At 42.3% G+C, this 15081-nt stretch overlaps 1 protein-coding gene across 14 annotated transcripts in view; it reads left to right on the forward strand.

Moving 5' to 3' along the window:
* Nucleotides 1-15081, forward strand: part of Depdc5 (DEP domain containing 5, GATOR1 subcomplex subunit) — a 127106-nt gene that overhangs the window by 50692 nt on the left and 61333 nt on the right. For 8 of the 14 annotated variants that reach the window (XM_037208150.1, XM_037208153.1, XM_037208152.1 and 5 more), the window contains 4 exons: nucleotides 353-559; nucleotides 3310-3445; nucleotides 4360-4454; nucleotides 14534-14599. In XM_037208150.1, coding sequence (XP_037064045.1) covers nucleotides 353-559; nucleotides 3310-3445; nucleotides 4360-4454; nucleotides 14534-14599 — 504 coding nt within the window. Of the gene's footprint in view, nucleotides 1-352; nucleotides 560-3290; nucleotides 3446-4359; nucleotides 4455-14533; nucleotides 14600-15081 lie in introns of all 14 variants that reach the window. The other 6 variants (XM_028870727.1, XM_028870730.1, XM_028870728.1 and 3 more) reach the window with 2 other exon arrangements.

Raw genomic sequence — 15081 nt, forward strand, 5'->3', positions numbered from 1 at the left:
CAATTTTTTATTGTCTTGTCCACATAGAGAATATGATGACCCCATTCCCAAGGGAGATAACTCAAGTTCTATCATTACTCATTGCATCCAGCTTAGTGTTCCCAGTCACCCCCACAAAATATAGGAATCCATTAGATTTGTGTGTCTTCACTGGGTCAGGTCTTCAAAATATTTGAAAAATAAATCTAAGCATGTTTTATTTCTTTATAGTTTCACAATTTTACTTATTTCTCTTACTTCCTGGTATTTATGATGTCCTAGATTTTTGTTGATCTTGACTCATCGATTGACTTAATTCTGATTTCATTGTGGATTTGTGTTTTGTCTTTGTGTTCTATCCTATTATTGACAGCAGATGTCCTGGAGAACATGATAGAACCACCACAGCGGGACTCTAGTGCGCCAGGGAGGTTCCATGTGGGCAGTGCAGAGTCCATGCTCCATGTTCGACCCGGTGGATACACACCTCAGAGAGCACTGATTAACCCCTTTGCCCCCTCAAGAATGCCCATGAAGCTCACATCCAACAGAAGGCGCTGGATGCACACTTTTCCTGTAGGTAAGTTGGCTGCTCAGGAATGAGCCTTGGACTGTGAGTTCCTAGCTCTGGTCCATATGTCAAGTGCCTCGACGTCTGTGAACCTCTTGGTTCCACCAGTGAGGTGGACATGCCTCCTGGGCTTTTCACAGGGTCCTAGGAGGATCTTGAAGACACACTTGAGAACAAGCTCTGTAACTGCCCAGCTGTGTTAACCTAAGGGCTTTGAGTGTTTGCTTTAATGGGACTGTGCTTCACATCAGCTTTCCGTTCCTCGTTTTCACACACTGCTCCTCTAAGCTGCATTTATGCTACTTTGTCATTTCTCAGGGATCTCTGAGGGGTGAAGAAGAAACAATTCTTTTTACTTCACTATTTTTCTAGCCCATGTTTTTACTCTGTTTTGGCCTCAAGAAGATGACAGTAAGAGTTTATAAAGCTACGGCCAGGTGGTAGTGGCGCACGCTTTAATCCCAGCACTCGGGAGGCAGAGGCAGGCAGATCTCTGTGAGTTCGAGGCCAGCCTGGGCTACAGAGTGAGTTCCAGGAAAGGTGCAAAGCTACACAGAGAAACCCTGTCTTGAAAATAAATAAATAAATAAATAAATAAATAAATTAAAAAAAAGAATTTATAAAGCTGTACTTTAAATTAAACTTCAACTTAATGGGTTCTTGCTGGGCCAGGAAGGAATAGATGTATTAGGCTCCATTATGTGTGTTTTGTTTGTTTTTCTTGTTTTGTTTTGTTTTTAAATAGGAACAATCCTGCTGAATGATTAGAAATATCTGGTTATTTTCTTTGGCATTTGATTTTACTGTTTACAGGTAAATACAAAATGTGGAATAAATCCGGTTTATTTATTTGGCTGCAGTTGGAGGCCATTCCAAACCTCTTTTGTCCCTTGTCTGCTAGAATCACAAAAGCTGTTTCTTTCTGGTTTTGCTCCCCCCCCCTTTTTTTTATTCCTACCAGATTTATTTTGAGGTATCTTTGTTTCTCACTTTTGTATTTGCTCTTGCTTTTTATTTATTTTTGAAACAGGGTTTCATATAGCTCAGACTAGCATTGAACCAGCCATGTAAGGAGGATGACCTTGAACTTACGATCACCACAACCATGGCCTGTTCATGCGATGGTGGGGATCAAACCCAGAGCTTCCTGCTTTGTACATACTAGGCAAGAACTGTATCAGTTTGAGTTACATCTCCAGCCCCAGGCTGAAATTTCTCTCTCTCTTTGCATAGGTGTGTGTGTGTGTGTGTGTGTGTGTGTGTGTGTGTGTGTGTGCATGTGCACATGCCTTCACACACTCATGCTCTTGCATGTGGAGGCCAGAGTGTCTTCTGTTCCTCCTAGTTTTGGAGACAGGCTCTCTTACTGAACCTAGAGCTCACTGATAGGCTAGACTGCTTCCCAACAAGCGCCAAGAATTCTGCTCTGTCTCCTCAGCACTGGGGTTATAGGTACATAATGTCATGCCTACTTCATGGATGCTGGGGATCTGAACTCAGGTCCTCATGCTTGCTTGGCAAGCATGTTACTGATTGAGCCATTTCCCCAGCCCCTAGGCTAAAAACACTTTTTTTTTAAAAGAAATATTTTACTATTATTTATTTATGTGTATGTCTGTATATATGCATGTATCTGAGGTTAGGGCCATCCCCTGGAGCTGGAGTTACAAGCAGTTGTAAGCTGCCTGATGTGGGTACTGGGAATTGAACTCGGGTCCTCTGGAAGAACAATATATATGCTCTTAACCACTGAGCCATCTCTCCAGCCCCAGCTAAAAACTATTAAAAGAACTTTCTGTTACAACCTTTAGCTCTTTGTGATTTTCCTACCCCACCCTTCATGCCCACATCACTAAAAACAACAACTAGTCTCCAGACACTGTTTATTTGGCTTATTCTCTTGAACACCTGACCCTTCTTCACCCGGCAGCCCAGTCTTCTGGCTCCTCATTCCCACCCTCAGAGGCTCTTTCCCTTCTTACCCAGTCTCTTGAGCTCCACACACTTTTACCTCTTTCACATTTGGGATTCATAGGTATTTCTTCTCCCCAGATACATTTTCCTTTAATCCTTGGTAGCCTTTTTGTGTGTTTCCAGGAACTGCCTTTTAGTAGACATGACTAACTCCAACCTCTCCTATTCTGTCTTTAGATTCCTACTGTTATTTTCTGATTTTTTTTTTTTTTTTTTTTTTTTGAGACAGGGTTTCTCTGGGTAGTCCTGACTGTCCTGGAGCTCACTCTGTAGCCTTTAGCTCAGAGATCTGCCTGCCTCTGCCTCTCAAGTGCTGGGACTGAAGGTGTGTACCACCATATCTCTCTTGTTATTCTTTTTTTTTTTTTTTTTTTGGTGTAACCTTGGCTGTCCTAGAACTAGCTCTGTAGACCAGGCTGGCCTCGAACCCACAGACATCCACTTGTCTCTGCCTCCTGAGTGCTGGGATTAAAGGCATGTGCCACCGCCACCTGGCTTGTAATTTCATTGTTATTTTCTTCCCTTTTCATCTTTTTATCCTCTTATACTTGTCTATTTCTGTATGGCATCTCAATAGTATTCATGAAACTGAGAGTCCCAGCATATAGTCCCAGATATATAGCGTGGGCAGAAGAGTCTTCTGTGGGAGCCTGCAAGTCCCTTGCTGTGCTCTTTGTCAGATCTCTCCAGTGACCTAGCAGTTGGAGAGAAGGAAGAGTTATGTTTTCATGTGCAGCATGAGCGGTCAGGTCGGAATGACATTCAGTGGTTCTTTGTCTGGGTAGGACCATCCGGAGAGGCCATCCAGATCCATCATCAAACCCGGCAGAACATGGCAGAGCTGCAGGGCAACAGGCAGAGGGACCCCACCCACTCCTCTGCGGAGCTGTTGGAGTTGGCATATCATGAAGCTGCCGGAAGGTGAGGATTTGCACAGTGCTCTGGAAGGTAGCCCAGGACAGTGCTGAACAGACTGCTGATGAAATGACACATTTGTGACTTAGAACACGTTGGTCAGGTCCTCCTTTGTCACCCAGCATCATTACCATCCCTGGGCAAAGGGTAAAAGCAAACAGCCTGATATTTTCCCTGTAATATTACCAAGGCCCTGCTTTAGGTTGGTTTTGAGCTTACATTTTTGTGAACTTAATTTTCTTCCAAACCTTGGTCAAGGATGAAAATGAGATATCTCTTTTATCTTAGGGTTTGCCTGTGGCATGCTGGGGCAGTTGTTACATGCTGTTCTCCTAGACAGCTTCCCTGTGACTTGGCATGTTGGTTTTTGAACAAAAGCTCTGAATGTCTTACAGAGTATCTGAAGAGTCGAAAGTCATTTAAGCCTTGATGAGCAGGACCCTGGTTTAAACCTGGACTTATGGTCCTAAATTGCTTTAGGAAGCACTTGATAAAAAGCAGCCTTGGCCCCTTCTTTGGACACTGGACATCCTCTTTGCTGGGGGATGTTCATGTGGAGGTCTGGACTGTGCGTTGCCCTCTTTACTAGGTTAACTCTGGTACATCCATTTCATCATTTTATATCCTTCCTTTGTTATTAAGGGGGAGGCATAGCGCAGAAAGGGGAAGTGGTATAGCATGGTGGTAGGTGAGCAGCCAGGGTTGCAGGGCTGGCACACAAATAAAACTACCACATGATGGTTTGAGGTATGGATCCTAAGGGTTGCCAGCCAATGGGACTGAATGTTCAGGCCTGTTTTTCATGGGCCCTCCTCTCTCCACTTACCCTCTCCCCTACACACTAGGGTACAGGGTGCACAGGGAAAAAAAGTGATGATCTACATTAATTAAGCCAGGTGGCCTGGCTTTGTTCTCTGCAGGCACAGCACTTCCCGCCAGCCTGGTGACAGCATGTCCTTGAACTTCAGTGGAACGGAAGAGCTTTCTGTCAGCCTGCTTAGCAACAGTGGTGCAGGTAACTCATCCAAGAAATAATAGAGTTGGGATGCTCAGAGCAGGCTCACATCTAGAAGTGACATAAAGGCCAGAAAAGCAGACCATGTCTATTTTTGGGATCATTTCAGCCACAATCTGGGGTGACCTATTTAGAAGCAATACTGTATAATGCATGGAATTATAAATGGGCTGCACATTACATTTTTAGCTGAGAACATGTTGGTCAAGACATATTTATCATCATTTCGTCAGGGAGTCCTGACTGAGGGCTGTGAGGTGTTGAGGGTAGCACCACAGACCAAAGTAGGAGTAGTCTGTTTTACAGGCACTTTGGACTGCTAGGCCTGGGGAACAAATGCACCTTCATATAGAAACGATCCTTAGGGAAATGTTGTGATTTCTGTCATAGCATCACAAAAGAGAACAATGCCTGTGGGTAGTGGCACATACCTTTTTTTTTTTTCTTTTCTGTTTTTTTACTTATTAATTAAAAAATTTTCACTTCTTTTACATCCCAACTGCAGTTTCTCCCTCTCTCCTCCTGTTCCCTCCCCTGCCTCCTCCTGCACCCCACCCCCACACACAGGTTTCTATAGATAATTCTGGTGGTTGTACAGAGTGTGAGTGTATTCGGTGCACTTACAGTGGTTAAAATAGTAACTGTAGTGGTGTGGAAGGAAACGGCCCCCAATGGAATGGCACTATTAGGAGGTGTGGTCTTGTTGGAGGAAGTGTGTCACTGTGGGGGCGGGCTTTGAGGTCTTTGCTCAAGCTTCCCTTCAGTATGATTGCTGGTCGACTTCCTGTGGCCTGTAAGATGAGTGGCATATACCTTTAACCCCAGCACTCTAGAGGCAGAGCCACGCAGAGCCCTCTGAGTTTGAGGCCAGCCTGCTCTACATAGTGAGTTCTAGACTAGCCAAAGCTATATGATAAGATACTGTCCAAAAAAGAGAGAGGGTAGAGAGAGGTTAGTAGTTATGCTGAAGAGTATCTCAGGCTTAAAGGGATAGAAATTTGTTGGATGGAAAGTTAGAAGCTACAGATTCCAAGTGCAGGTGATGGGTGGAGTACCATCTTGGTTTGTACTCTTCTAGAAACACCTGTATAATTTAGTAATCCCAGGAAGGCATATATTACTAGACACAGATTATATGGTCAATTGGAAGCTTAGAGATACAGATACCAGTTTCTCACAGCAGTTTCTCACATCCTCATTTGAGCACTCTACTCAGAATGCCTTTTAAGGATGTTAAAGGGACATGCGTTTAGATAGGTACCTTTTCTGCAAAGCAAGTATTTTACAAGATGAGTGTGGAAAGATTGAAACAACAAAATAGTACTACTTCATCATGTCTATGTCCTATAAATTGACTTGCATTTCTAGAACTCAGCTTAAGATTTTTGAAAGTAAAGCTGTGTAAAGGGGTTTAATAAGGGCTGGAGGATGGTTCAGCAGTTAAGAGCACTGACTGCCCTTCCAGAGGACCTGGGTTCAATTTCTAGCACCCACATGTTGCCTCACAACTGTCTGTAACTCCAGTTTCAGGGGACCCAAAACCCTTGACAAAACACTGATGCACAGAACAAAAGAAAAAAAGTGGGGTGGTTAATGATACTGTTCCTTGGCCACTGGTAGAGTGATCTGACTAAATTCCTAGAGCCCATGGAAAAGTGATTAAACTTGAGGAGTGAGTTGGCAATAGAATCCCCAAATCATTTCAATCTCATTCGATTCATTCATTTTAAATGAGAAACAAGTAAAAGTTTGGGGCTCTGGAGCTATTTTTTTTTTTTTAAAGATTTTATTTATTATGCATACAGTGTTATGCCTGCATACCAGAAGAGGGCGCCAGATCTCACTACAGAGGGTTGTGAGCCACCATGTGGGTGCTGGGAATTGAACTCAGAACCTCTGGAAGAACAGCCAGTGTTCTTAACCACTGAGCCATCTCTCCAGCCCCATATTTTTATGTCATATATTCAGGGTGCTTAAATATTACAGGGCTGCAAGATTTCCTAAAGTGCCTGCAGAATGTTACAAAGGCAATATTTCTATCACTTTGCTAAACTAGGAAGCTTGTTTTTAGGAACCAAAATTTGAGTTTTCCTGGCTTTGGGGTGTAGAAGGTTACTGAGGAAGGCTGTTCTGGTGTTCCATGGACTGTTCCTTGAGCTAGCTTGACCAGTGACCAGAAGCAGGAATATTTAATTGAACCCGGATCTTCTTAGCTGAGAGTTTCCTGGCACACATGTGCACACAGACAGGCAGGCACTAGGACAGCATTTGCTTGCAGCCTGGCTCTCTGGCTCACCTTTTCCTCTTGGGCTCCTAAGTTGTCAGTCTGCCTAGCGGATGGACTACTCTGCTTGGGTGGCAGATGCCCCATCGTGGATGTGGTATCGTCTGCCTACCCTTCCTTCTCTTCTGCCCCTTTGTTCTGAGGCTGGCTCCTCAGCTCCCTACTTGTGGCTTTTGTGCAGGCCTTTGTTGTCTCTGTTCAGGATCATCACAGTAGCTCTTCCTGCCCTGTTCCTTTCTCGTTCAGGGAACTACCATGCTGTCACCAATGAGGTATTTCAGATTGCAGATTTGACCAGCTTTTTCTTCTCACATGCACAGCCATCAGTGGTTCTTTATGGCTCTTAACACCAGTCATCACCTCTCTCCTGTGTCCCTTCGTGTCTTCACTTGACTCCACTTTAACAAGGTGTTGAGTATGGAAAGAGTACAAGTTCTAGAATCTTAGGACATGAGGCTTGTTCCACCTCTAATGAGTAGTGAGTCCTTTGGGCCAGTTACTAACTTCTTACACCTCAGTTTCTTCATTGTGAAGGGAATTTTATGAAAATGTTAACAAAAACTAAAAATAAATGTGGCAACCATATGAATGCTTAGAACAGTGCCTAGAAGACATGAGTGGTCAACAGATAGGGGGTGTTGTTAATAATACATGGGTTTTTCTTATACCCCAGCTATGGTCTTCATATTTCTCTGTGTCGTCTCATCATCGCAATGTAGAATAAGCTCCTTTCCTGTCTGCAAGCCCTATTCTGCCTGAAAACATCCACTTTCCATGATGGTTCAGCTCCAAATGTGCCTCCCTGTTTGAAGCTTTTCCTTAAGGTTTCCTTTCCATCTCATGCTTTCCTGAGAGATGTTAGACATGCTTCCACACAGCTCCTGACCTGATCCCAATTGCACGACTTGGTACATGGTGACCTCACTGCTTTCATCTCTCTCTCTCCACAGACTTAAGGTGTTTACTGTTATTTGTCTCTTCATAGTGTTTGGCATGTTTATTGACAAATGAAGTTTTATTTCAAAGACTACACTGTCATGTAAGAAGCTTTAGAATGACTTACAAAATTATTGTTTAATTTGTACTTGAGTATTTGTGTATGTGTGTATGTGTGTACTTGTGTGTATTCTACAGTGTTTAGCTTCTTAGAAACTATGGGCTCCTTGGGTTGTTTTTCCTGGTCAGGGTGATACAGTTATAAGAGGTTACCCTTTTCTTGCCTATCCCCTTATGACTTGTAACATAAGTTTTGAAAAGGGCCCTTTTCACTCTCAAAAGTGCCCTGAATTGGATGACCAGTTTTGTGATCACCCTCTCCCCTACCCACAGCTTGCTCCCTCACTTCTTTCATGGTTGGTTTGTCATTATTCAGGACTTTGCATTTTCTAGCCAGGTAGGTACTCTGCCACTGCTGTACCCAGGTGTCTTTCAGACCCTCACTGAGTTGTGCTCTACCCTGACTCCGCACACACTTCCTACCTGATAATTCTCTATAGCACCACCTGACATCTAAGTCTTTTTCACTTCTTTTTTTTTTTTTTTTTGGTTTTTCGAGACAGGGTTTCTCTTGTGTAGCTTTGCGCCTTTCCTGGAATTCACTTGATAGCCCAGGCTGGCCTCGAACTCACAGAGATCCGCCTGCCTCTGCCTCCCGAGTGCTGGGATTAAAGGCGTGCGCCACCACCGCCCGGCCTCTTTTTCACTTCTTATGTTTGTTATAAGCTCTGTTAGGACAAACATTTTTGTTTTGCTCACGCTGTATCTCCAGAGCTTAAGGTAGTTCTGGCACAGAGTATGTACTTGAAAAATATATGTTAGATGGGTGTATTTTGTTTTCATCTGCAGTGCTGAGGATCAGAGCCAGAGCTTTGTGTATGTTACATGCTAAGCCAGTGTTGTACCAGTTTCTTCCCCCCAATATAATTTATTGATTCTTTGGGAATTTCACACCATGTACCCTGATCACACTCATTTCCTGTAGCTAGAGTTTTCCTGCCTTGCCCACAGTCAGGACAAATCTTTGTCACCCGCCAGTGCCACAGCCGCTCAGACCCAACCAAGTAAACACAGAGATTTATATTGCTTACAAACTGTATGGCCATGGCAGGCTTCTTGCTAACTGTTCTTATAGCTTAAATTAATCCATTTCCATAAATCTATACCTTGCCACGTGGCTGGTGGCTTACCGGTGTCTTCACATGCTGCTGGTCATGGCGGTGGCTGGCAGTGTCTCTCCGCCTCAGCCTTCTGCTTCCCAGAATTCTCCTCTCTCCTTGTCCTGCCTATACTTCCTACCTGGCCACTGGCCAATCAGTGTTTTATTTGTTGACCAATCACAGCAATTTGACATACAGACCATCCCACAGCAATTTCCCAGTCCTTCCATGTCTGCTCCCCAACCCTTGTGAGCTGAGCCCCCCCCAGATGCCATCTTCATAGCCCTTTGCTTTGTTTTAAAGTGGATTTCTTTCAAGCCACCAGTAGCTGGAGATTTCTCCAGTCCCACTGGAGCCTGCAGCCACTCAGACCCAAGTAAACACACAGAGACTTATATTACTTATAAACTGTATGGCCGTGGCAGGCTTCTTGCTATCTAGTTCTTATATCTTAAATTAACCCATTTCTATTAATCTATAAGTTACCATGTGGCTTGTGGCTTACCGGTACTTTACATCTTACTTCTCATGGCGGCGGCTGACAGCATCTCATGACTCAGCCTTCCACTCCCAGTATTCTCCTCTCTGCTTATCCCGCCTATACTATACTTCCTGCCTGGCTACTGGCCAATCAGCATTTTATTTATCAACCAAATCAGCAATACATTCACAGCATCGATCAATATCCATAGCACCCACCCATAATCTTTATGGAATATGCTTTATTCTCTGTCTTTTCCCTTCCTTCATTCCTTCGTTCGTTCATTCCTTCGTTCGTTCATTCCTTCGTTCGTTCATTCCTTCGTTCGTTCCTTCCTTCCTTCCTTCCTTCCTTCCTTCCTTCCTTCCTTCCTTCCTTCCTTTCTTTGGCAGGATCTTACTTTGTATTCCTGGTTAATCTAGAACATGATATGTTCTTGACCACACTTGTTGGCTTTAAAAACAAAACAAAACCAACAAGTGTGGGTTCTAGGGATTTGAGCTCAGTCCGCATGCTTGCACACCAAGTGCTCTTAGCTTTTGTACCTTCCCCCCGGGCCTGGTTTGCTTTCTTAATTCATGAAGCTATTACCCCTTTCAGAAGTATTCATTGAACTTGGAACAATATTGACAAGAAACAAAAATTATGAAGACACCAACTTTCATAACCTTGGTGGCCTCTGACTTATTCCTTTGGGATTCTGTTTGAAGCACTTCCTATGTGATAACAAGGGTGAGAGAAAGCCCTCTCACCAGGAGTTGGACTGCGAATCATTCGAATGCAGTGTGGTTTTCACATCTCTACTAAATTAGGATATGTTAGATAAAGGAATGTGTTGTGATTAAAACAACCTGCATCAGGGATATGGGTGTACCTCAACAATAGATCACTTGCATAGCATGCACAAAGTCTCGGTGTTGATCCCTAATAGTGCAAAACAAAATAGTAAAAAACAACCCAAAACCTTAAAATAGACAAAAACAAGAACAAACAAACAACCCTTAAAAATAAAGCAACCTGGGTCTGTGGTTGCATAGTTCAGTTAACACTTGTGAAAGGGATAACAGCTTCATGAATTAAGAAAGCAAACCAGGCCTGGGGAAGGCACATCTGAGTCAGCAGATGCCTTAGCCAGTGCCATGTGCCACAGCTCTCTCTCTGCATTGCCATAATCATTGAACATTTCATAACATTTCTTCCTGCCTGGCAGAAGTCTAGCAAGATAGTCATACCTCAGGAGTTGCCAAGTATTACCAGAAAACTAGGAGATGCTGCATCAGAGTTTGTATCTGAGTTTTGCAGAACTTCTGCCTTAGGTTCTACTAACATGCTAAATTAAAATAGACTTTTGGAAATAGCAAGAATATATGGAGCTTCTAAAGAAATTATATGATCACAGGCACTTCATCAATTTGATGTAATGTGACATTTTATTTCCTGTTAAAATATGACATGAAACAAAACAAAACCTACCAACCTGGCTTAGTGTCCACACAGCATCAGGGTCAACAGTAGCTTGGGCTTGTTAAGAATAAAACTTAGAATGCTTGTTTTGGAGCTGGGCATCATTTTGCACACCTTTAGTCCCAGCAATCAGGCAGAGGCAGGCAAATCTCTGAGTTTGAGGCCAGCCTGGTCTACAAATCAAGTTCTAGGACAGCCAAGACTGTTACACAGAGAAGCCCTGTCTCAAAAAAAAAAAAAAAAAAAAAAAAAAAACCCAAAAATTATCTTTGTTTTGGTACAAGATAGAGTTGAAATACATAGCTAAGAAACATTTTACTTACTAAAAACAACAGAAAATGCAAGAAAACCACGTCTGTGACCCTTCCTCTACCTCCCTTGGCTTGGAGTTTCTGCCATCTGCAGGTACCCAAGTGTGACTCAGACTTCCTGTGATTGGGCCTGATTCACACATGAGTCATGCTTCTCAGGAATAATGTCTCTGTGGGCTTCCCTCTGGCTCTGCAGGATTTTGTTTTAAGCACAGCTATGAGACCTTGTCGCTGTATCGATCACTTCTCTCTGTGCTGTCTAGCAGTGTCACGGCAGTTAGGGAATCTTGGCAGATCACCTTTTCATCCTTCTGCCTTTTTACTTTTTGTACTGGAGACTGAAGCTAGAACTTTGTGTCTGCTAAGCACATATCTACCTGAATTATGTATCGATAACCTATTTAAACAGCAAATGGGATTGCAATGTCTCAGTTGGTAAGAGTGCTGGGTCCTGGGTCCCATCTCTAGCACTGCTTGAAAAACTGGGCTTAGCAGTAGTAGATAGCCAACAGTCAGATAGAAAACTAACTCAGTGGCGTCTTGGGAGGCTCTGTATCTTAAAATGTCATGGCAGGGCTTTTTAAAAAAATTATCTTATTTTTATATTATTTTATTATATACAATATATTTTTATATTATTTTATTATATATAATAAATATATATTTATTTCTATATGAATAATCCTATATAAATATCTAAATAAATATGTATATCCCTCTTTTTACCCTATAGGTCCTTTTAATATATATTGTTACTTCCAGTTTAGTGTTTTCATTGAGATTCCTGATGGTGAATGAGTGGGTCTCTGCATCTATATCTGTTTTTTATGCCTTTTCTTGGGCTCTTTTTTTCTGTTTGTTTTATCCTGTTCTGATGTGTTAGTTATATTTTATCTTATTATATTATATTTTAATATTATTCCTTAGAAGCATGTTTGCTTTCTAATGAGAGACAAAAAGGGGATGGATCCACATGGTAGGGAGGTGGGATGGAACTGGGAGGACTAGAGGGAGGGGAAACCATAATCAAGGTATAGTATGTGAGGGAGAAAAAAAAATCTGTTTTTTTTCCCCCCTTGGGGCGGGGAGAAAGAGTTTCTCTTTTTGTCTTTGTAGACCAGGTTAGCCTTGAACTCAGATCCACCTGCCTCTGTTACCCAAGTGCTAAGATTGAAAACATGTACCACCATGCCTGGCTTTTATTTTTAATAAAAGGAAAAAAGAAATCCAAACAGGAGGAAAAAAAAAAAGGAAGAAAGAAGAATACCTGGGCTTGGTGACTAGACTTGGCTTAGCAGTTAGGAGCACTTGTCGCTATTCTGGAGGACTGGGGCACTCACATGGTGGCTCGTGACCATCTGTAACTCAAGTTGCAGGGGATCTTATGCCTTCTTCTGACTTCTGTGGGCACCAGGCACAGACATACGTGTAGGCAAAACATTTATAAAATTGAGCAAGTAAACAAGCAAACAAACAAGTTGGCTTTGGTGGTACAGGCCTTCAATTTCGGCACTGGGGTAGAGGAAGGAGGAACAGAAGTCCAAGATCATCCTCCCCTACAGAGCAAGTCTGAGACCAGCATGGGATCCGAAAGACCGTGTCTTGAAATAGTAAACAAACAAAAACCAGTGGAGAGGCATTTCACTCTTTAATTCACTGTTTCCTGAATGAGAACTGGTGTGGAATCTATTTTTATGTCCTCACTTGCCTTCTGATATATGCTGTTTAAAGTGTCCATTCACATAATTTTGTTCACTTATTTTTTGGGTTGTTAATTTTCTTCCTCTTGATTTTTGAGAGAACTCTCCATATTCCAGATTATGTGATTTTCAAGTGTTTAGTCGGTCATTGCTTTTTTTTTTTCTCAAAGATTTCACAAGGAATTTATAAATATTTGTTATCCTTAAAAGAGATTCAAGTGACACAGAATATATATGGAATAAAAGGTACAATTTCTGGGGCTAGAGATATACCTCAGCAGTTAGGAGCGTGTGCTACTCTTGCGGAGGACCTGGGTTCCATTCCCTGGATCCACATGGCAGCTCACAGATGTCTGTGAGGATCTGATGTCCTCTTCTGTCCTCCATGTGCGGCAGGCACAACCAAGATACACATATGTATGAGTAGGCACTCATACACATAAAATAAAGAAAGCTTTAAAAAAGACAACACCGGCGGCGGTGGTGGCGCACACCTTTAATCCCAGCACTCAGGAGGCAGAGCCAGGCGGATCTCTGTGAGTTCGAGGCCAGCCTGGGCTACCAAGTGAGTTCCAGGAAAGGCACAAAGCTACACAGAGAAACCCTGTCTCAAAAAACAAAACAAAACAAAAAGACAACAGAATTCTGTTCTTCACCTATCTCCTCCCTTAGCTTTAAAGAGAGTTAATGTTGGTTGGTTTTGAGACTCTTTTCAATCCTTTTTTATAATATGATTTTCTAATAAATAGGTATGTTTTCTAAGTGATGTTTAATTAGTTATGTGTGTTTTTCAGTTAGCTCTGTCATTTCATATTAAAGTTTCATTTTAAATCTTTTTCAGACTGATTATATCTAAAGTAGATTCTTTGTTATTCTGTTAAACATAGGAAATTTTGATGTTTTATATTATATTCCTTTTTTTTTTAACCCAAGACAGGTTTTCTCTGTGTAACAGCTCTGGCTGTCTGGGAACTCACTTTGTAGACCAAGCTGGCTGCTGCCTCCCAAGTGTGGGATCAAAGGCGTGCACCCCCACCCTCACCACCCCGACTTTATATTCTTGTTTTTTTCTTTTAATTTTTAACAAATTTATGTGCATTGTTGTTTTGCCTGTATGTATGTCTGTGTGAGGGTGTCAAATCATGGAATTACAGGCAGTTGTGAGCTGCCATGTGGGTGCTGGGAATTGAACCTGTGTACTCTTAGCCACTGAGCCATCTCTCCAGCCCTTTATCTTAAATTCCTAAAAACTATGATTTGGCAAAGAATTCTAGAAGGTAAGGTTAAACAAGAACTGTACAAAATGTAATTAGGTTATTTTATGTTTGCTAAAAATTAATTAGTTGAAATGATTTTAAAATGTGTCAGTTTTCTTAAAATAAGTAGCAGTTTTGTTTGAAAAAAAAAAACAGCAGACAAAAAGGATGATATTGATAACATTAACGTTCTGGTTCTTTCCCAAATTTTAGGTTGTTCATATTTTTCTTTGGTTTTTTTCTTTTGTGCTGTTTGAAATACCCAGTTCAGAATTGGCCCTTGGTGTGTGTGTGTGTGTGTGTGTGTGTGTGTGTGTGTGTGTGTGTTTTCTTTTTAGCTTTATTTTTGAGCTTTTTCAACCATAACTGTCAAAACATTTTTGTAGAGTAACTTTTGATTCAGACAATCTGCTTTTTCTTTCTCTAGGTATGAATCCTAGGACCCAGAATAAGGATTCTCCAGAGGATGGTGTTTCTACCTCTCCAGACCCAAGTAAGAGGGCACAGTTGACTAGCAGGAAGCAGGCTATAGGGATTATGGCATAGAGAGAGCACGAGGAAGCTCTGTTAGAAGAGAATAGTCCAGAAATCCACGTGCGTTCTGGTGTAGAAAGGTGATGTGAGGGACTCTTGAGTCTGCCTGATGCCAGTTGAGACAAGTATGGTTGGATGACCTGCTCCGTAATGTGTGGTTCAGGACGTATGGGAAAGGGTAGACTTCTCCCAAAAACCCTTGTGCCAGGCAGAGGCCAGTCTTAGCTCTTAGGCCTCATACTGGCTCTGGAAAAAAAAGCAGAAAGAAATAATGGGCTGTTGCTAGAAGCCATAGTGAAAACATTTGCTGGTTAAGGTTTGCTTTCGTCACCTTTGTCTGTTTAAATAGCTGAACAGTTGAAGAGCACCTGTGCCAGCACAGCAGCAGGGGACAGTCCTGTCACTGCACACTTTGTGTGGCTCTGGATGTGCAATGTGATG

This window comes from Peromyscus leucopus, chromosome 7, assembly GCF_004664715.2.
Source record: "Peromyscus leucopus breed LL Stock chromosome 7, UCI_PerLeu_2.1, whole genome shotgun sequence".
Taxonomy (NCBI): Eukaryota; Metazoa; Chordata; class Mammalia; order Rodentia; family Cricetidae; genus Peromyscus; species Peromyscus leucopus.